The sequence below is a fragment of the Anoplopoma fimbria genome, chromosome 19 (genome assembly GCF_027596085.1).
Source record: "Anoplopoma fimbria isolate UVic2021 breed Golden Eagle Sablefish chromosome 19, Afim_UVic_2022, whole genome shotgun sequence".
Lineage (NCBI taxonomy): Eukaryota > Metazoa > Chordata > Actinopteri > Perciformes > Anoplopomatidae > Anoplopoma > Anoplopoma fimbria.
The window spans coordinates 17,994,089-18,016,407 of NC_072467.1; the positions used below are offsets into that span (position 1 = coordinate 17,994,089).

General features: G+C 39.2%; 2 protein-coding genes across 3 annotated transcripts; one reads left to right on the top strand and one right to left on the bottom strand.

Annotated features, from left to right (window-relative positions):
* The first annotated feature begins 316 nt into the window (after positions 1–316).
* LOC129108567 (growth arrest-specific protein 2) lies at positions 317–16,798 on the top strand. Of its 2 annotated transcripts, none has more exons than XM_054620430.1 (8): positions 317–470; positions 4,163–4,324; positions 6,508–6,638; positions 9,965–10,109; positions 11,316–11,379; positions 11,513–11,723; positions 11,805–11,912; positions 16,350–16,798. In XM_054620430.1, exons 2-8 carry the CDS (start codon positions 4,180–4,182, stop codon positions 16,557–16,559), a joined length of 1,014 nt encoding a protein of 337 aa, XP_054476405.1. In that variant the 5' UTR covers positions 317–470; positions 4,163–4,179; the 3' UTR covers positions 16,560–16,798. The 2 variants fall into 2 exon arrangements, with proteins under 2 accessions (XP_054476405.1, XP_054476406.1); XM_054620431.1 differs by having other exon boundaries at positions 9,968–10,109.
* A 1,212-nt stretch (positions 16,799–18,010) lies between these two features.
* svip (small VCP interacting protein) lies at positions 18,011–22,007 on the bottom strand. Its single transcript, XM_054620432.1, is given in 5 exon segments — positions 18,011–19,458; positions 19,945–20,026; positions 20,028–20,062; positions 21,074–21,124; positions 21,647–22,007. Coding segments are annotated over 5 exon segments (246 nt in total). The 5' UTR covers positions 21,710–22,007; the 3' UTR covers positions 18,011–19,443.
* Between the last annotated feature and the right edge of the window lie 312 nt (positions 22,008–22,319).

The window sequence follows — 22,319 nt, forward strand, 5'->3', positions numbered from 1 at the left end:
AAAAAAAAAAAAATCCATTTAATCAAAGTGTATCGAAGGATTTAAATTCTCGGGCTGCCCTGCTGAAAGCAATCCAGAAATGTCATAATGAGGCAGCACAAAGCGGAGAGAAGAAGGAGGCACTGCCAGCAGGATCAAACTTCCCTCCCATCAGCAGCAGCAGCGAGAGTGTATATGTGTGTGTGTGTGTGTGTGTGTGTGTGTGTGTGTGTGTGTGTGTGTGTGTGTGTGTGTGTGTGTGTGTGTGTGTGTGTGTGTGTGTGTGTGTGTGTGTGTGTGTGTGTGTGTGAGTGAGTGCAGTCAGATCCTTGTGCAACTGCGCAGCGGTCCACATTGGTTCAGTGTTTTGGAGCCTAAACCTGTGGGTCGGTGCACCGCGGTGAAAAGCATGAAAAGTGAGATCCAGCAGCTCTCAGGACGAGTGAGAGGAAGGTGCGCACCAACGAGCTGAACCCTCAGGGCGAGCACAGGTAAGGAGCTTTTTAAGACTCATGCAAAACATTTGCGCTGCTTTACTGTTACCAAATGAATGGCAGACTTTTGAACGTCTTTATGCATATTCTGTTTAAGGTTGGGGTTTGTACCTTACCCATGAAATAGCCCCTTGCTCTTCTCACCGGGGGGGTGTGCCCTTTGCAAAATTTCATATTCTTTTTTTTTTTAATTGGGGCTCAGTTCGGTCTTACTTCTTAACAGTGAAAAAGTTGTTGATTCTAGCTGTTTTAGATTTCTCTCAAAAGTATTTCAAAGCATATTTAATTACACAGAATGACATATTTTATTCAGTCGCATCTTTCAGACATTTCATTGGTTTTAATTAGTTGATGCTCTGCTGGAGTTCAGTCATAACTCATCATGCAGTCCTCCCTTGATCCTATTTCCAGAGTGGTGAAATGTCTGTTGTGGCAGCTTTTATTTGTGACAGTTGTAAAGGAGGGGGCAGCTTTAAAATCGTATAACAGTTGTAAATTAAATGTGCTGCAGTGTTTAAGGCTTAAGCAACACTCCAAAACCATTTTATTGCACTAAATTCAGACATAGCAACGAAAGATCTGTGTGGTGCAGGAATTAGTCGGATATGCAGACATGTTGTCTGTCTGAAGTGAAGTTTGCTTGTACTGAAAAGTAAAACAGCACAGGCGTCTTCAAATGCAGGCCTAGGCTGCCTATTATATTTTTAAATGATTTAGTCTAGAATAAATCAATGCAAGATTATAGCTCTGGCTTTATGGCATCTTGTGGTCCACTAGTAAGACAAGAACTGTTTTAATGGGATGTGTGATATGATAATAAACTAGCTTTGTGCTGTATTTATTTTATTGTATTGTGGCTGTATTATTGTATTGTTACCACACAAGTGAAAGTGATATTTTCTGCTGTAGATTTCTTACTTTACTGACCACAGTTGATGATACAATCTGGTACCTGAAAGCAATACTGACTCACAACACACACAGTACTTATCTGTAGTAGAAACATGCTGAGTCTCCTTGTTTAAATAGACAAATAAGTCCCAGGATCAGTTTACTGTTGTAGTGGAGAAAAGCATGAATGGCTGTGAGTGTTAGGAGCACAGAGCCAGTCTTGTTTTTGTTTTTTAATTGATGTGATTCAGCAGACAAAATGCCTCCATCCATATGCCTCTCCTGGAGCAATCTGCAGGCAGGTTATGAAGGCTTCCCTGAAGTCATGAGGCTTTTCAGACCGAGAAAAAAATATCTCTGGGCTATGAGATGAACCTGGGTCTACTGTCAGATTCTGAATCGGATTATGAAAAATAACATCACTAGATGAAGCAGCAAGTTCAGCAGATGGTACATGCTACATGAAGCCTGTCAGAGTGGTGGTGTTGGCTCTGTTCTTGGCCTGCAGTGGAAGAGGTCAGGCGACAGTGTGGTGAGAGGAAACCAGGTATGTTTAACAACAGCTCGTTGTTTCTTTAGGAAACTTTCCTGGGAAAAAGAGAAGTCATTCCAGTATGGTGTTTATTTATGATCCTGTTGAGAACCATACAGCTTTTGAATAAAGTATGATGTTCATTGACGGATGTTTACCCAGAGCTCCAATGCATTTTTTTCAATTATTTATGTTGCTTAAGACTCACAGTAGTAAGTTGAATACATGGTTTTCATCAGGCAGTAATGAAAATATACAGAATATAAAAAAAAAAAATAGAAAAAAAAGAGGATTTTTCTTTACTGTGCTATGTTACCCATTGCCAGATATGTCAAAACCAATACAGTATATTTGCCCCAAAGTTGCCCCAGTGCCCTTGTTCTGTCTGTCAGCCTGCACCACAGTGGACGTGTGAATGTAGCACCTGTGTGTGAGTGCTGAGCTCCGGAGTCTAGTGTGTGTAAGCAACGTTGAGCTCTTGTCTTCAGGAAGATAAGACGTCCTTGGTCGGACATTAAGGTCCTGATGTCCAGCGTGGCACCGCGGTGTGATTTGGTAACAGCCAACTCCAGAGGGACCTTGAAATGTTACAAAGCTTTAAAGGTCAGATTCCTCACATTGTGTTACACTCCCTCGGTATTCAGAGGACATTTTCAGCCATCACAGACTATGAACTAATTGTTCGTGGCAGCTTCCCTTCCTTGTTTGGGTGAGCTCTCCTTGTAATTTGCATCAAATAGCCTGTTGCTATTTGCCTACCGTGATGTCCCTGTTTGTGTCCAAGCTGGAGGCAAAAGTTTTGCTACAACTTGATTCCAATACAATGAGGGGATTGTGCTCAACCCACTTTCTGTTTCTTTAATAAATCCTGAAAGAAGAATTTAGTGATGACAAAGAAACAGAAGCGGGAGAGGAAAACGTATCGATCGTCATCAGTCATCTATGTTGTTAAGTTATCTGTAACAATAGAAAACTTAAGTTGTCTCTGTCAGAATCCTAACCCAATTTTTAAACAATCCTGAGAGAGTCTTTTCTCATTTTCTTCTGTTTCTTTCTTCTTAATTCTTAAAATGATGTCCACACATTCTCTTTTTCCATGTCAGCTCTTACATCTGGTGCCCAGTTGTTTTGTTTTGTTACTCACTTGCCTCATCAGCAAATCCACTAATGGAGTGGCACTGGATTGAAATGTGAAAAGATGTTTACATTAAACCTCAGATGGTGAACGCATGGCATACTGTAGCACCAGACTGTGAGAAATGTCTCATTTACTCATTGACTTCACTTTGCAGGCAGTGAGTCGTTGTTAAAATATCGCTCCGAATATCGATGCCAAATCCAGTCTCTCCATCAGGCTGCGATGTGAGGCCTGCTGCAGTCTCGTCTCGATTGGATGGTTTAGAGTCTCTATAATAGAGTGTATCTGTAATCTGAAAGAGCTCTTTGTTTGTGGCTGCTGTTTGTTGAATAGACGTCCTACTGTATGTGTCTGGCTGCTATAAAAGTGTCTGTTGTCCAGTGAAGAGGTGTACAGGAACTTTTGCTGTCTCATATCATCAGGTGGACTGAAAACCAAACCAGGATTCGGGCGAGAGGACAAAAGCCCTCTGATCCCTCTTCTCTGGTATTCATTTGATCGTCCTCCTCTAGGGCCTGGATCGCAGCTGTTATTGAAGAGTACTGTCATGATCATTTAGAGTTAGAAAAAAAGGTTTAGAAGGACTTTATTTCCACGGGTGATTCCTTTTATTATCATAATATATCACAAGATTTGAAACAACTTGTTGGTTTCTTAAGAGCTACAATTTAGGTAGCTGTTAGAGCTGTTCTACATCGTCAACTTAATATTGGGGGATTTTAGACTGTTTGTTGGTCAAAATAAGACATAAATTGGGATTTTTCACTATTTTCTTAAATGTTACACATTCATCTATAAACATGCGTACACATGGTAAATACCACAACATGTGTATGCACCGGTAGACACAATGATTTTTAACACCTGGTGAAGTAATTCTAACCAACACAAGGAGCGTAGTCTGAAAATGAGGTTGAATCCACAAAGTTTCAACAAATCAAGAACATTATCAGCTTCCCATACGAGGTATTGATTGCAGATCTGCTGTACGGTAGCCTATTACAATGTATTTTCTAGACAGTACATATAGACATGTCTGAAGTTCCCTTTGCAAACTCACATTGAAGATTCACATTGTGTCTCTGTCTGCATCGTCGTCGTGTGTCCTGTCCTCCTGTCCTTCCTCAGGCTGTCAAAAGGGAACCATGTGCAGCTTCCTGAGCCCCAAACAGCCCAGCGGCCCCGGCCTCACTGATATGCAGCAGTATCACCAGTGGCTCGCCAGTCGACATGAAGCCAGCTTGCTGCCCATGAAGGAAGACCTGGCCCTGTGGCTCACTACTATTCTCGGTAGGAAACACTCATAATCAACACATGACACATCTGACTACTAATAATAGTTCTGCATTTTTCATAAGGAATTGTAGCAAATTAATGTCTTTCAATACGTTTTAGTTATATTCCATATTGTGCCTCAGTTATTAATTTCCCACAAATCTAGATACTTTTGCTAACAAATCAAAAGTGCTGTTGCTGATTTATTCAAAACACTATCCTAGAAATAGCTGGGCTTTCAATTTCCTAACCTTCAGCATTAATTGAACCGGTGCTGCTGATGCAAACACCTCTGCAGGGGACTGGAATCAATCTGAACCTCATTACAAACAATTTTAAAGTCACTAGAATGTGTGAACCAGTTCCCTATTTACTCTCCAATAACTTTCCCCTAATTGAATAATTGCCGTCATTAAGAGTTCTTGAATAATGCGCAGCCGGTGGTGGAGAATAAACAGAAGAGGGAATGTCAGCAGAGGCTTTGTGCAAGGTTTCTATTGCATAATAAATCTCCCTTTGTAGTGTACTTCTTCAACAGTGCAGTCACAAAACAAATGCACGAAGCACTCTGAGGATCTGATTTGAATTTAGAGACTCAAATTGAATTGGTATGCAGAAAGTTAGGTTTCATGTGTGCACATAATAGTCTAAGTACAGTTTATAAAGTAAGGTTTATAATGGGGAAAAGACAATATGCAGGTTTAACTGAGGCACTAGTGACCAACCAGTTTCCACATAAAAAAACACAGATTCTTACAATTCCTCCACCATAAGAGTCGGTGATAATGTAAAATTTCAGCAATTGTTCGCTTCATTTCTTAGAGGCTTACTGTCTGTTAACTAGTATTTGATGCCTCAGCATTTTAGGTTTTGTTAAAGAGTTTAAGTTTTTAAGAAGTAAGGCAGTCTGCTGATGAACCTCAGTATTTGAAGCTTTTTCTTCAAAATTTCTTTTGAAATATTTGTAGCTGCACTTGATACAGTAAAACTTATTCACCTGATGTCTGGGAGGTACTCCATGGGACATCCTGCATACTGTAAATACTCCAACAATAACTTTTCAAATCAACTGGAAGCCGGTTAAGTTTCTGAAACTGACTCCTGTCTGTGTGTGAACTCCTTAAAACAACTTCAGTATCTCCATTGTTATCTCTGGCGGTCTGTGTGTTTGCGCTGGAACCAGCTGAGCTAGAAACTTTGCGTCTGCTGTAGTGAGGGATCAAGGACTTAAGACTTCAGAAGCGTGAGCATCCACAAGTTTGCAGTAAAGGTTGAACCAGTTTGTTGATTTTAAACTGTGTCCTGTGTGTTCATCATCTTAAAATTCCAGGAAAGAAGGTGCTGATATGATTAGCAGGCTTTACAGTTTCAGGTGGTCCACTGATTGAGTGGGAGGCGGATGCCTGGCTAAACTGATGAGTCATATTGCTGTTGTGATGGGGGGTTGAATGCACTAAGCAATGTATGGGAGTGAGTATTTGAGTTGAACTGTTTCTCTCAGAGCCTTCTGGAATATATTGTCCTCTCACAGGGATCGAGGGAGAGTCTGAGCATTTAAGACGGGAGCTCACTGAGTATTTCTCAAGATTTCAATCTTTCTTTTCTGGGCTCAATTACAACATTTGGAACTCATTAAACGTCGAAACCCCCCCCAAGACCCCTCCTCCTATAAGAAACAGAAAAGGGATTTTTTAAAAATCTCTCCGGTTTCTTTCCACAGACACCCCCCTGCCACCACCTCCTATTTCACAATGATCTAACTATGAAGGAATGGTCCTCTGGAAGTCAGTCAACTGGACACCACATGTTGATCACCAATCTATCTCTGCAACTGTGCAGGATAATGAGGCATAATGTGCACCATCAGATGCCCCCTTTTGCATGTGATCTTGTCTTAGCCACCCCACGGTGTACTACCAGAAAATCCCCCCCCGCCCCCTCACCAGATTCCCCCAAGTCATGTTGTAATATGTGAACATTTGGCTTCTGCAGAGCTGCCTAGACCCAGCAGCACAAGCCAAGCTCAATCAACCAGGCGGTTTCTGGGAGTCAATAACCTTGCATCGGGTTCAGCTTCAACTGGGAATGGATGGAGAATAAATTGTATTTCCTTATACTGCACATATATTTTAAAATTAGCTTTTGCGTGTTGAATTTACTGCTGGGTTCTCTGCTTTCTTTATGTGTCCCCTGGTCAGGTCTGGAAATCACCGCTGAGAGTTTCATGGATCGCTTAGACAATGGCTTCCTGTTGTGCCAGCTGGCTGAGACACTGCAGGAGAAGTTCAGGCAAAATAATGGAGACCTGCCTGCCTGTGGCAACAGCAAGGTACAGAGAAACCTGAGGATTACAGTAGTGTGGCATGATAACGTTTACAGTGAAAAGCCCTGAAAGTGTTCAATGATTCAACAGAGAAATGATTCTGAGAACTTATATGATCATTTTGACTGACAATCACTGTTGTCCCAACTATTTGTACAATCCTCCTGCTTGATTAGAAAAAAAAACTGTGGAATCCAAACATACTAAGTATTACATTTATTATCAGCTTTCTGCATCGCCACATTAATTATCCCTTGAAATCCTTTTATTTCTGCAAAAGCTATTGGGACCAAACTGCACAAAGACAACAGTATTGAAGTTGCATTGACTCTTCCTGAGACAGGAAACAGCTGATATCAGGTTTCCATCAATTAGATCAATAAAAGCTACACTGATAGAGTTCCTCCCATCTCAAACAAATGTTAACATCATAACCTTTGAAGAGTTACACAGAGAGACCCTCTAGAATTAGATTTGATATCCAACCTGTCCATAGATCTTACTTGTTGATTGGTTTTGTTAGGCTCAGCAGCAACCCTGAATTCCAACTTTGCAAGGAGCTCCATAATTTCAGAAAGCGGTGCACAAAGGGTGGAGTGGGGGATGGGGGTCTCCAGCCTTCAGCAGGGCAAAAAGGAAAAAAAAAACAAGGCTGGCAAGGACACATTAACTGATGGGGCCCCACATCCCCTGTGAGAATTGGCAGAACTACGTTAAATGTTCATTTCTTGGGAGCTTTGACTGAGGCTTAAATTAATTTTAAAAGATTAAAGGGAACCTTGCAAGTCTATTTCACTGGGTCACTGCTCAAGAAAACAAACCGATCGGGGTGCAAATCTTGACATTGGATCAGCTTTAGAGCTACTGCGAGAAGGTTCGATGTCTTAAGCTTACAGAGATATTGTTCATCTACTTCCACTTGTGCCCAAACCTAAAATGTGGCTTAAGAGTTTCAAAATAAAAATTGAATTGTCTCCGTCTCCAGCCATGAATATGACAAAAGCATTATCTTGTGACATGAATACATTAAATCTGTAGTTTCTATAGGTATCTGTACTTCTGTCTGGTGCTAGTGGGATTATATATCTCTAATGGAGGGAAACACTGATTAGTTTCTGTTCAGAGGAAATTAAGCAAAAGACTCCTGTGTTGGCTCTGGAGGGAGAGTTGTTGATGTTTGCACTGAGGCATTACTGTGCTGATGACGGCGAGTCTCCTGATCTCAGTGTGAGTGTAGCAGCACAGATGTGAGGAAATACTTGAGGTCAGTGACGGCAGAAGATCCACTGAAACAGTCTATTGATCATGTTTGCAACAGACTGAGAGTTTTCCTGAGGCTGATAGAAGTTCTTGAAAAGATAGAGAGAGAGAGAGAGAGAGAGAGAGAGAGAGAGAGAGAGAGAGAGAGAGAGAGAGAGAGAGAGAGAGAGAGAGAGAGAGAGGAAGAGTGTGGTTTACCCTGAACTATAACTCAGGCTTAAATCAAACAAAGTTGCACTATGATGTTTTATGGTTAAGCTACTTACAGCTCACATTATGCACTTTCATCATTTGCCTGACACAATGTACTTCATCTTATGTCATTTTAAGTTTATGATTCAAACAACTGTTGGTTTGCTTATCATGGCACTGTGTCATAAGCTGTAGTTGTTTACTGTTACATTTGACCACTTTAAAGAGAACGTCCATCTGCTTTAAAACTCATTATAAGTTGTGGGTGGAGTGGGACTAAATGATTCCAGCAGAGAGAAACAATAAATCCTTTTGTAGATGCTGTCTCTTGCACATCTTCCCACGTGTTTACATCAATATAAACTGCAGATGACTGAAGATGATATTTCTTTCTTGTCTTATTAATGTCATGTGCCAGGTTCAATACCACCACCTCGTTAAATGTCTAAATTATTACCCCACTAACAAATTTTAAAGGAAACGTTTTTTGGAAATACGCTTATTTACTAACCCTTCCTATATCTGGCCATTAAATGTAAAGCCACAGTCAGTGGAACAGATGCGGATAGGGAATGGAAGGATACATGATTAAGACCATGTTTAACTTTGTTACACCAGAACTAGTCCGATTAATTCAGCACAAAAATGGAAACAGCCTGGCTCTGTATAAACTCCACGAAATCTGCCTACTGACACCTCTGAAGTTCACTTATAAACTTTTATTTTATATGTCCAAATCTAGGGTGTAAAAATTACGTTTTAAATGGGTTTTTTTGATGGCGACTATTTCTTGGTTGGGACTGGTTGCCAGGCAACCAGCAGAGACTCCAGGAAGTTACTGTGCTGGAAATAGTTTAATGCATAACCCCCCAAGCTTAAGAGGAGCTGATAGGGGGGTTTTTAAACTGTTGAACAGAACAAAGCTAGCTGTTTCCCCCTTTTTCCAGTTTTATGATAAGCTAAGATAACTGGCTGCATTGTTATAATCTCCACGACTAACTCTCAACAAAAAAGCACTATTCCTTTAAAGTGTGCATGTACAGCCATGTAGGTAGAGATACATGAATCATTTTTATGATACTCATCTTCCTTAGTGAAAGAAAATGATGTGATTTTTTTTACTTAAAAGTACTTTCTTATCGTTATTATTTGTTCCTATTCGTATAAACACAATGTCTTTAAAAATTCTTCGCCTTCTGTGCAATTATTAAATATGTTAAGGTGCATAGAAGCACCATAGAAATAACAACATGTCATTCTGATTGTTGGATCAAACGAAACTGCAATGTGGTCGACATTATTTCTCCAGGAATGCAAAGTAATTCAACAACAGAAAGGATCCCAGAAAAAGTCAAAAGGAGAGCCTGGAAAAGAAAAGAAAAATACCCACAAAAGCCTGCATATTTCCAGCATGAGCTCATTGCACCTTTCTCATAGCACAGACGCACATATCCTGTATAAAACCACAGCGAGGCGCATAAATCTCCCCGAACAGACCGCGTGGGGGCTGAAACCTTTAAGCATGTCATTTGATCCCAAATCATAGAAGGCCTGGTAAAGTAGCTCCGTTTTTCTCACCCGCCATCATCCGTATTGATCTTTGTTGAAAAGGACCTTGATCCTGAGCCGAAAGCAGCAGATGGAGAAGAAATCAGTGTAGATATAAAAATGTGTGGCTCAATGTTTTGGTGGAAACTCTGGGGGTTTTGCTGGACAAGTCACCCTGGTTGGATGTTTGTTTTTGCTTTGTCAAACACAGAATAGAAGTTCATGTTCAATTTCTGCGTCAAAGCATTATTCATCGATTTAAGTCTCTTCATCTCAGGTTCATTTGTGTGTAGCATACATGAAGACATCTACTAACCTCTCGTTGTCTCTAGCAGAGTATTCCCAATCGGAGGATACCATGTCGGCAGAGTGCTCCCTCCGGTTCCTTTTTTGCACGAGACAACACAGCTAACTTCCTGGCCTGGTGTCGTAAGGTTGGAGTTGGAGAAACATGTCTGTTTGAGTCAGAGGATTTAGGTGAGCGTACTCTTTTTCTGCTATAAACATCAGAACTCTAGAGAATCTAAATGTTGGGTAATCTATAAACAGGTTTCAGATACAAAACACAGCCAGTCTTTCTTGCTGTCACTGGCACCCCCGGGGCATTGGACTCCGGTTTCTATCTCCTGTGAATGGCGTGATTGTGCAGGTATAGAGTCTCACGCAGGTTGGACTGCTTCTCTCTCCTCCCCCCTGAAGCTCAGAGGACTCACATCTCCGGGCTTCTCTTCAACTCCTTTGACATTCACACAAAACTCACTAGGGCAGCAGTCTGCTGGGAGCAGCTCCACCTGACGACGAGGACATGTGCACATTGAATACAGTGCTCATGCACAAAACGTCTGAGTAACAACAAAGGGAGCACAGACAGAAGGGTGTGAGTTAGAGAGAAAGTAGGCCAACGCTATGCAAATGTTTCCCTCAGCCCAGAGTGGGGACATTCTGCTCTTTTCCTCATTCACACACTCACTGCGTTATCTATATCTCACTGATCTATTGCAAGGATTTTTTGTGCATCATGTCCGTGGATTAGCTCGCAGTTAAGATATGCATGGACTGAAATATTGTCCTTACAACTGGATGTACAGTATGTGACCCTGCCGGTAACAGAAATACCGTACATTGCTGTAATTTCTGTCTAATGCCTGCTCGACCAACGCTTAGCAATTTCAGCTATGCAAATCATTTCTGAAGGCTGAGTCACACACACAGTTATTTATCAACACTGCCCCATCACATGAATTAGGCACGTTATTGTGAAATAAAATGCTGTGAAAACAGCTGATTTCATTCTTTCTTTCTCTCTCTCTTTCTTCTGTTATTTCTCTGGATGGATTTTTCAGTTCAACAGTAGATGAAACAACAACAGGTTTGCTATCATGCAGTGGATTTTTTTTTTTTGATGCATGATGTGGTGTGTCACGTGGATCTCACATCTTGTCTCACTGTCTGGTCACATATTAGGTGAGGTTAGAATAAACACCTCAACCGTAATATAGAATCCTCAAGTCTGAACAATATACTAATTTGGGACAATCAGGCAACATTTGAATGCATGAAGTTCATGAGCATTTGTATGTGCACCTTACCATCACAAAGCCACTCATTCTCACCCAGTGCCTTTTTCCATATACCATACAATGTCTACATACTGATTTGCTAAAACTTAATCTCTTCCTGTAGTTCTTCATAAGCAGCCAAGAGAAGTGTGCCTCTGTCTTTTAGAGTTGGGACGAATAGCTTCACGGTATGGACTTGCTTTTAATGTAATCTGTATATTTTAGTTCACACATCACTAATTAACCATATGCTACTTTAGATTCTTCTATATCTTAATTCTACATTTATTGAAATGACACTACTCTTTGTTTCCTTGGTAGATACAACGTGGAGCCACCTGGCCTTATAAAATTGGAGAAAGAGATTGAACAAGAGGAGAAATCTCCTCCACCACCTCCATCACCTGTATCCCCGGCTCCGACCCTTCCTCCATCTCCCTCATTATCTCCCTCCCCGTCTCCTTCCCCTTCTCCGACTCCTACCAAAGTCAGTTCCAGCAAGAAAAGTACAGGGAAGCTGTTGGACGATGCTGTAAGTTAGCAGAAGTTAACCCCTGCTTCTAGTTTTGGTATCAGAACGTAAATATATTTAATATATTTGTGTGTTTTACAGGTAAGACATATCGCTGATGATCCCCCCTGCAGATGTCTGAACAAATTCTGCGTAGAGAGACACTCACAGGGTCGATACCGTGTTGGGGAGAAGATGCTTTTCATCCGGGTAAGTTTTTTCATAATAAGAAGATGTATGCAGCATCTAGTGTTAGATAATGTTTTCATTTGCCAACAGTGATGGAAAAAGTAATCCAAATCCTTTGCATAGTTAAAAATAAGAATAGCACATGGGAAATAAAGATTAAAAGTATTTTAAAAGCAGTTTTCTATCTGCTTAAGCTCAATTTTGAGGTACTTATACAGACTTGAGTACCTCCATTTTGTGCTTCTTGTACTTCACTACATTTCAGAGGTTAAAATTTTACTTTTCATTCCACTTTATAGAATCATATTTTTTTATTCAGCATCATTTAGCTGATTAATCTGTCCAATAAATTCAAATTAGCTTCACTTTGACCAGCAGCAACATGAAATGTTGTATTTGTCATTAAGAAATAAAGCACAGACAGGGGCCTGCCTAATGAGTACTTTTACATACAAAACTATGTCATGTGATCTGTTTCATACATTTTGCTAATATCCTTCTGTACTTTTACTCGCGTAACATTTAAATGAATACTTCTTCCTGTTTCATTTTGTGCTTCATATACTGTTTGCTAGCTACAATATCAGAAGTTTAAACAATCTATTCTGCAAATGAATAACTAACTGCAAGTGCTGGATAAAGGAAGCTAAGTAAATGCTACAATATTGCTTTCTGTGCCGGAAAAATGTAGTAAAGTAAAAAATATATAAGGATGATAATATTCAAGCAAGTGTTGGTATCTATACACGGTATTGGACTGAAAATCTTATTTTTGTGGTTTATATGTCTATGGTTTATTGGGTTGATAGATATTTTAGAACATAACACAATGACAGAGAAAAACTCACGTTCACATTTTTGCTAATCAATGTTCTATTATTTTTCTAATCAGTTTTGGATGGAGAACAATAAGGTCTCACACTGCAGTGAGAACCCCTCTCAATGCACTCAGCATATGGCAGTATGTTGATACTAGGGACTGGCTTTGGGATGAAAGTAAACCATTGTGTCTTGAGAGCCCGCCTTTGCTGTGAGGTCTCATTTACTGGTAATGGTATTCCAACAATGTCCGTCTTCAGCCAAACATAATGTGGCTCGCTGGCTATTAAGGGAATAAAACACCCACACATTTCCATATGATCTGAAGTTATTGCTTGGAAAATATTTTACTAAGCTTTATCGCCCGTTAATTACAGTTTATAATCACACTGAATCTATCAGCCCAGGAAATGTTACTGGATTCTCTCTACCGGAGTGGAGGGATAAAGGATACTGGAGGAGGATAAATGGAGGCTAACATAGATTAGAGAAGTAGCATTGGTCCCCTTGGGATTCCGGTTACTTGGCAACCCACAACCAGAATTCACACCTCTAAGAATGTGATTCATGCTGACGGTATGTTTTGGATGTGGAGATGCTCAAAAGAGAGTTTACTCTTGGATGTCCTCTGCTGTCAGCCTATTATACTGCAACTACTAATATCAAATATCAACAAAAATCTTAGTCATTGTAGGGTGTAGATGAACAAAGCTGTTTTTTAAATATAAGTGAGGACCATAAGACTCGATTACCTGCTAGAATAACATGAGGGAATCTGAATATTTATCATCATTTGACATCTTTTTGAGGCTTTGATGCTTCAGTCTTTGGTGTGTTGCTGAGCAACCAAGGACAGATGGTGAGAAGCTCATAGTGTTGGTCCAATGCAGTATGCTGTACAGTATTTAATCAACACCACAATACATGTCTATTCAAATCAATTTTATTAATTTAGACCAAAACCATATACACAAATTTGTATCCAAGGGCTGTTTATCTTCCTCGTAAATACAATATAGTTTCACGTCTTTTATTTCATTCTTTAGTGCTTTTTTTTTTTACATACTTAGTTATATTATATAGCCTATTTTATTGTTTTATTCTATTCTAATTTAAAATATTTGAATATTTGTTTATATATTTTCTGTGTGTGTATTGTGGAGGGGGGCTACAACTGCAATTCATTGTGCAATCCTGCATTGTATGCTGACAATAGAGCTGAACCTTGAGCCTCTTCAATTTGTACAGCATACCACTTTCTCTATGTGCAGGCAAGGCATAAGAAAAATCGCCCACACACACACACACACACACACACACACACACACACACACACACACACACACACACACACACACACACACACACACACACACACACACACACACACACACACACAAAAAAAGCTTTATTGGGGAAAAAAGGAGGAGACCTTCAATAGCAAAAGAGGAGGTATCCCTCTACCAGGACGGACAGACATGCACTAAATATGCATTGAGTAGTCAGAATCAAGGAAACTATAATGCCATATATGCTTATGATGATTCGTTATCATGTGTACCAAACAGTTAAAGTATTTGAGATTCATTGTTTGATTAGACCGCAGCGAGTGTGAAACATCTATTCCTTTGTCTCTCAGCCAGCTCTCATAGTCAAAATGCTTTAATTAAAAAATTCCTCAGATGGTTTTACCCTGCAGCAGCTGCTTCCATTGAAAAGGCACGAGGACACAAGTCACTGTCTGTAGGCAGTGAGGACAACAGTAGCATGCAGCCCATATAAGAGTTTACTCCACAATTATCTGTGCATGCCTGAGAGACTGACCTTCTCAGCCCCTGGAATAAATGAGGTGGTTGTAGGCCCAACAAGGGGGCAGAGTAACATTACAGTGTTAGTGAGAAGTGCTGTCCAAGCTCAGCCCCGGGCCTCTGTCCTTCTCTGGGCTGCATAGGAGGGAATGGGCTCGAGCAAGGGTCTCGTCCCAAAGCAGCGTGATTGAAACCCCTCTGCATCACACAGGTCCATTAAATCCACAGTCACAAAGCCTGAAGGCCTGGAGCTGGTGATTGGAGGCACTGCCCCACCAGTGCCCTCTTGATTGATTCCTTTAAGAGGCTTATAAATGTTGCATGTTATGCTGCCTGGAGGGCAGAAAGCCTCATATCAGCCCAGACTGAGGGGACAATCTCATGAGGTCCTTTACCCTTTTTATCAAACAATTTAGTTTGGCATTTGTCTGAATTGTTCTCCTACTGTTTGTGTTTCTGAAGACAAATATAGCATCCTAATAGTCTTGATAATAGGCTGTTTATGTACTATTTCATCCGGGAAGGACACCCTGTAAACAAGCTTGTTTTAGTAGAGGTGTAATGTGGTGTTAATGAGGTAAGGGGGTGATAAGGCTCCATAGTGAGGCTGACATGTTTTATGTGCACATAAAAATGCCTCTTGGGAATGCGAGTGTCTGAGCATTCAATATATCAGAGCCTTTTACATCTTCTTCTCTCTATTGTAATGGCCGATGTTGCCATGGTACCCAACCTTGAGACCGTGTGGCAGGTGGCATCATTTTTAAGCAAATGTTGCAGATTGAACGTTTAAAAAACCCTCCATGTTATTTCTTGGTTAAACAGAGTGTAAACGGTATTTTTTAGGTTTTGTGCTCATCATCAGGACAGAGGATGTCGCATGTGCACAGATTGTAAAGCCCTCTGAGGCAAATTTGTAATTTGTGATTCTGGGCTATACAAAATAAACTGAATTGAATTGAATTGAATCAGTGATGAAATAGACAATTGTGTGAATACTTTCTAGCCATGCTAACATGGCTGTAAGGATGGCAATATCAGTCCACCATTTTGGTCAAGACTAAAATATCTCAACAACGATTACATTGACATATGCAATTTAGTTAAGACATTCGTGGTCCCCAGAGGACGCATCCTACTGACTCTTGTGATCCTCTGACTTTTTCTCTCCTGCCACCAGGAGGTTGACAATTTGGTTTTTGAAGTTTTTGACAACTATTTGATGGATTGCGACTATATTTGGTGTAGGCATTCATGTTCCCCACATAGTGAATCCTAGCACTATTATCAGTAAAAAATAAAATAAGAAAGAAAAAACAATTATTTGGTTTAAGACCAAATACCTGCACAACTAATGACATTCCCATCAGCCACAACTGTGTTGAGTGCTAGTTAGCAAATTTTAGCATGGTAAATAGAGATGGTAAACATGGTAAACACTATACCTGCTTAGCATTAGTTTGTTTTTAATGTGAGCATGGCTGACATTAGCATTTAGCTTAAAACTTAATCGTCTTTATTATGTAACCCCATAATTCAAACAGAGATGAATCAATCACTCTGTTTTATCTCAACATGGTATTAGGCAGGTATGACATGGAGAGAGTTTCCCTCCAGGGACACCAACCAGTCAGAGGCCCCCCAACATCAATCAACAACCTCTGACATCAAAGCCATGCTTAACTGTTCATTCAACTTATGCCTGAGAACCAGAGCCTCAATCAGTGAAATGACATTAGTCCTGTTGAAGGAAGGGCTCAGCAGCTCGTTTTTAAGCTCTCCTTTGACACAGCGATGTCAGAAGTTACACTTTAACTATTTCTCTCTGCAGATGCTGCACAACAAGCATGTGATGGTGCGTGTTGGTGGAGGCTGGGAGACGTTTGAGAGCTATCTGCTGAAACACGACCCATGCCGCATGCTCCAGGTCTCCCGGGTGGAGGGTAAGACGTCCCCCATTAGCAGCAAGTCCCCCAACATCAAGGACCTCAGCCCTGACAGCTACCTGGTGGTGGCAGCCCACTACCGCAGCAAAAAGTGAAGACATGAGACTGAAAGGTGCTATTCATAACAGGATGGCTTGTTGCCATTGTTTACTCCCTTATGAACGTGCGTATATAACATATCCCTTTTCTTATTAATATGGCTACAGACTCAAAGGCATTCATTGAGAAAGGAGAAATAAGTCAAATGGATGTTTGTGAGCAGATTAAGCCTGGAGTCACATTAGTGAGCCCTCAACAATGTGCTTTGTTTAATTTTACAGAACTGAAAAATATGGCAGTCATTACAATATAATTCAAATTAAGTCAATCTGGTCCACAGTACCCGGTTTATTTTTTTTTCAGAATTTAATTACGTAAGTGGTGGCGGTTTCATGACCTTTAATAAGCTAGTCTTCTTTGGCAACCTGGCAAAAAGACATTTTCCACAAAGGCAATATAGCCCCGCTTTTCTTAATTTGCCTTTTGGCTGACATTGTTACCTTGCATTGAATAAACAGGTGGCTTCAGTGGGCAGCACCCTCAAGTTGCAAATTTAACTTTAACTATGACATTAGAAGAATAAGTGGAAACTTTACTGTCCAAAGAAATGTAATTAATCAAATCTTTACATGATAGTCCACTGTGTAATTTGCGTTTAAAAACTGCCAAATCATTTAGATACCAAACATTGGTCATAAAATTCTTTGTTCTTTATGTATTTTTTTTATTAGATTAAGAAATTAAAGCAATGCTTAGACTGTTAACATGTTTAATACTTTTTCTATGAAATGCATTTTTATACTATAATCATTTTTAATAATTCTTCATTATTAGGATAGCTGCTGTCTTATATCATTTCTAATGTAAGAACATGGACAATCACCTGTACAAGCTGCAGTATGTAGTTAAACAGAACCTCAATGATTTATTATTATTATTAATAAAACAGTTGATTAAGATTTGAGGTTCTGCAAATCTTCGATTTGTTGCATGTTACAAAATGCAATAATTGTGCAATAGTGCAATAATTAAAGCTTGCTAATCTCTGTTCAGTTGTTTACACTTAATAGATTGACTACATTATCATTCAATATATTAATTTGTTCAACTTCTTTCCTGGAAAATGAATATGTGGGTTTGACATGAGATCATTAGCTATGCAAACAGGCTTGTATGTGAATATAATTGGTCCAATTTCTGTTTTAGATGTAAATTTTTAATAAATTCTCAAAACTTAAATCTGCATAATTTGAAATATCTGCTTTGTCTGTCAATCGTTTCATCAGGACTGGGTATTTTTTCTGACTTAAAACCCAAAGATGAGGAGCTTTTCAAATTTAAACCTTTTAAATATTTGTAAGACTGAAAAATATTAGTACATATTCAACAGATCAACATTAGACTTAAGTATTTACTTACATCTCAACCAAAGTATGCTGCAATTTTATCACTGACCATTTCAACAAAATCTTATCGGAACTGAAAGTTTCATGAATTTCACACGAGAAGCAGAAATGTGATTTATTGTAACAAATAACATTGGTTAAATTTCCTGTTCTACAAAATGGCAAGAGCACCGGAAGCACTTCAAGTGACGACTGTAAGAAATGCACTCAGTTCGGCAAGTCAAAGTTAATATTTATCTAAGTACTGTACACACTTCACTTGTTCTTTTCCTTCAGTATCTTTCTGTTTCCATTGTAGGTGACACAAATCTCTCCCAACATAAGAGTGTGAGCAAGCATGTTTGCTGTTCAACAATTGAAGACAAAATGTGTGAAAATACATGTCTAACGAAACCTTCTGTTTGTAATATGGCAATTCACAAACATTTCATTTAAATTAAGCAGGCATCACATCAATGTTCCAAAAACATTACAATTCAATGCAACAAACTCAAACTGTGCAGAGAAAAAACAAAGAGGGCTCTATTAAAGAAGTAATGGCAAAGACCAGTGCACAGATTAATAGGCCATGTGCCCAAGGTCATTAACGGTGTATCCTAGTGCACCTCCTTTTCATTTTTACTGGTTGGAGAATGTGTTAGTGTTGTTTTATATTAATCAGCAGCATACTATTGCTGCTGCATATTTTGTCAAGTATGTAGTTTGTACTTCATGATGGAATCAACAAATTAGTGATTAACTGACGTTGCACCAAGTACGAACATATTCTCATCACAATATACAACAAGGACAAATCAGGGGCAGGCAACGTGCATTACAAGTTCAATAAATATCTAAAAGTTAAAGCACTATTAGCACAAGTCTTTGCGTTGCCACCAAATAGAGCCCACAATAAAATAAAAGTGAAATGCGTGTTACTGTATACTAAATACAATAAGCACACTTTGTATTTTTGTAAACATGAACTGTGTTACACTTGTGAAATGTGTCATTTGCATAACTGACTTTAGGAGAAGTCATACAAAAAGTAATGTGGCCAAGGTGAATTAACACATCCTCGAATATGCAAACCAAAAGCAGTGTAGTAAAAAAAAAAAAAAAAATATGAAAAGTGTTGGACAGTTTTGTCTTACAGTGACAACAGTCGTCAGATAAGAATATTATTAGAATCATATTCTTTTGTGTTATCTCGTGTTGGTCACCGTCAGACTGTCTAATTAATGGTCAAATAACACTAATACAATAGGACCTGTTCATGCTTCTAAATGTTCTGTGTCATCCCTAACTTTTCCAAAAGGTCTAAACGACTTGTATAACTTGGCAACAAGGGGGCAAGTCCTGCTGTTCTGTCTTTAATCACTTCAAACTGATTTGCATAAAGCACGAAAACTGTTGTTGTTTGTCTCATAACATCATAAATTAGGCAACAAAAAAAATGGATTGCAGTTCAAACATCTTTCAAGTCATCTTGCCGCAATACTTCATGTTGTTTTGAACTTCAGAGTCAAGACTTTAGCTGTTACCATCTTGATTTTCAGCCCACCTGCCACTAGAAAACAAAGAGGGGACAATCATCAGAACAATCTTCAATCTTCTTTGAGACCTAGTGCTAATTGTTTATATAATATCCATCAAGAAATGAGATATATTATGATGTTACTGCTTACCGGGTTTTAGATAAATTACAGCTGAACAATCCTTTTTTGGGGGGGGAATATTTTACTGCTTTATGTAATGATACTGAATGCATTTTTCAGATGAGTTCAAGAGACCAATATGCTTTGCTTTTGTTCTAGAAATGTTTAATGGCAATTTCTATACTCAGCTAAATATTACAAAACAGACTCCAACTTTTAACACCATCACATTGTACCTGAAGATTCAGTATTACTAAACTGTATGTTGCATAACATCTCTAGATTCACAAAAAGAGATTGCTCAAAGAATTGAATTTGCACTGGACCTCATGAATGTCATTCAGGATCATCCTTTTGTTCTTGAAATCATACATCTTGAGGATAAACACGAAACTAACCTTCAACCCGCCGCCGCCACCACCAGACACCGAGGAGGTCATCTCCTGTTTTTCAATCCCTTCTTGTTTTTTCTTTTTTCTCGACAGCTTCTGGATTTTTAACACCCCTGTATGTTGTCTGAAAAAGAATGGAATATATCAAGCACTAATGGACACTGGCTTCATTAACAAAGTGTTTTTATATGGTTATATATAGGCAATGATTTCAACAAAAATGTTTATATAAAAAAAAAAGGTAATAGCTTCTTTAAAACTGTGTTTTTATCTTGTTGAAATGTTAAAAATATAAACAAGCTTAAGTTGACTTAAAATCATGCATATTTTTCAAAAGTATTTCTAATCAATCATTTTATCACAAACTTTTCTAAAAGCACAAGGTATGTTCAATCGCAAGTAGCAAAGGGGCATTCAACTGCCAAATGAGGCAATTTAGATAAATGATGGAGCAGCAAACTAAAACATGGCTGTGGGTTAAGGCTCAGTGCTTCAATTTGCTGTAGTGAAAGTGTGAAATCCTCTGTGTTTTAGGAGATTTTAAAAGGTGAAAATAGTGACTTGTCTCAGAAACATGTGGTAGGTGAGCCATCAGCCAATCCAAAAGAGTCACCTGGCCAAGAAAGGTTCTCATTCTGGTCCATGTATACTTACCTTGATGCAACTTTAGCACGCCTCTTACGGGTTTGCAAGTGGCTTTTCTGTATAATAAAGAAATCACTCACCACACTGTCATGTGCATCTACCTTGAATGGGATGTAAATATGAAATCAAAAGGCTACAAAGTTTGATTGTTTGGAACATCACGATAAAACCAATGCAGCCTGAACAACCCTACATTAAAGCCTATCCTTGTTAAGGTTATGATGCTCAGTTTTTTCATTATATTGTTTTTAGAGCACTGTTCAGCTTGCTGTTTATTTTGGAGGCTGTGGTGGGCTTTGCTGTTGAACTGTAAGGCGTTAACCTGAGAAATGGTAATACTAATCAGCAACATTACAGCCTGCAATGACCCCACTGTCATAATGATATGATTTATAGAAAAACTTTTGCAGAAGAGTCACTTTTAGCTTAATATGACAACACAAAATAGTATTTAAAAAAAACAGACGCATCCACTTGTAAATTTACTCACCTCTTTTTGTCTCTTCTCAGCGGCCTCAGCTAATTGTCGTCTCCTTATCTCCTGTAAAAAAAGAAAGAAAAAAAAAAGTGTAACTTGTAAGCTGTAACTATAAGTAGTCAGTAGACCCAACTACAGTACCAGTCAAAAGTTTGGACACACCTTCTCATTCAACTACTTTGAATCTAAAATATAAAACATATTCTGGTTTGTTGAGCATTTGTTTGTTTACCACATAATTCCATATGTGTTCCTTCATAGTTTGGATGTCTTCAATATTAATCTACAATGTAAAAAAAGAAAGAAAGAAAGAAAGAAAAACCATTGAATGAGAAGGTGTCCAGACTTTTGACTGGTACTGTACATGGGTAGATAACTCAGTTGGGCCTCGAGCATACTTGACATCCCCAGTGTTTACAGAGGCTAAACACAGTCAACCCCTCTTAAACACTACCTAGTAAGGCCTTGGTGACAGATCACATTCATAGTACAACTAGTTTGCGTCACGTGTCATGTCACACGTGTGGCACTCATTATGCATCTGTTGACACAGCAGGTAAAACACGTTTAAGTAAATTAACTCACTGGATCTGGAGTGACAACAACGTCGTCTGCTGCTCCTCCAAGGCACGCCATGCACATCCCCATACTGGAGGTTGTTATTCCAGGCAGTAAAAGGCAACGTAGGAAATGAGTTATCACTGGTTTAGTAGCTGCTAGGCCAGTTTCAAAGTGCAGGGCTGATTGTTAAGGCAACTGAGGCGAAAGCTTAGCATGCTAGCTAACGCATAAGCATAAACTACCACTACAAGCACACGTTGCTTCTCCAAGACACCTAATAAAGTATCACTCCTCACACCTCTTGTTTAATCGCAATGGCATTTGGGGAAAATATGCTTTAAAGTCAGACGTCAAAGCCAGATATTTATCCCTCTGGGTTTGTTTTGGTCACAGTTCAGCTGGCTGACGAAACAAGGTAGTGTTCAAGAAGAGAACATGTTGCGAGCGTGCTGTAAACACACACAAAAAAGCTAATATAGTGTTTAATTTCATGTCAGAGATTAAAATACAACTTTTTTAAATAATTAATAAATCGTAAGTAGTTGAGCAGCAGTCGTATTAACAAAACATATTAGTTAACCTGTTGCGTTTAAAAGTGTTCATAGTAGGATCTTGAACGTAGCTCAGTGTGTTAGGTGGACGCTCAAAGCTGGTCCAACAGCACCACCGTGTGGCGAGGGACACATCTAACGTGATA

Bases quoted from the DNA above. Each gene is read 5' to 3' on its own strand.
- LOC129108567 (XM_054620430.1), top strand. From the start codon at position 4,180: ATGTGCAGCTTCCTGAGCCCCAAACAGCCCAGCGGCCCCGGCCTCACT. The intron at 4,325-6,507 runs GTAGGAAACACT...TCCCCTGGTCAG, and splicing joins GTGGCTCACTACTATTCTCG to GTCTGGAAATCACCGCTGAG. The intron at 10,110-11,315 runs GTGAGCGTACTC...CTCTTCCTGTAG, and splicing joins GTTTGAGTCAGAGGATTTAG to TTCTTCATAAGCAGCCAAGA.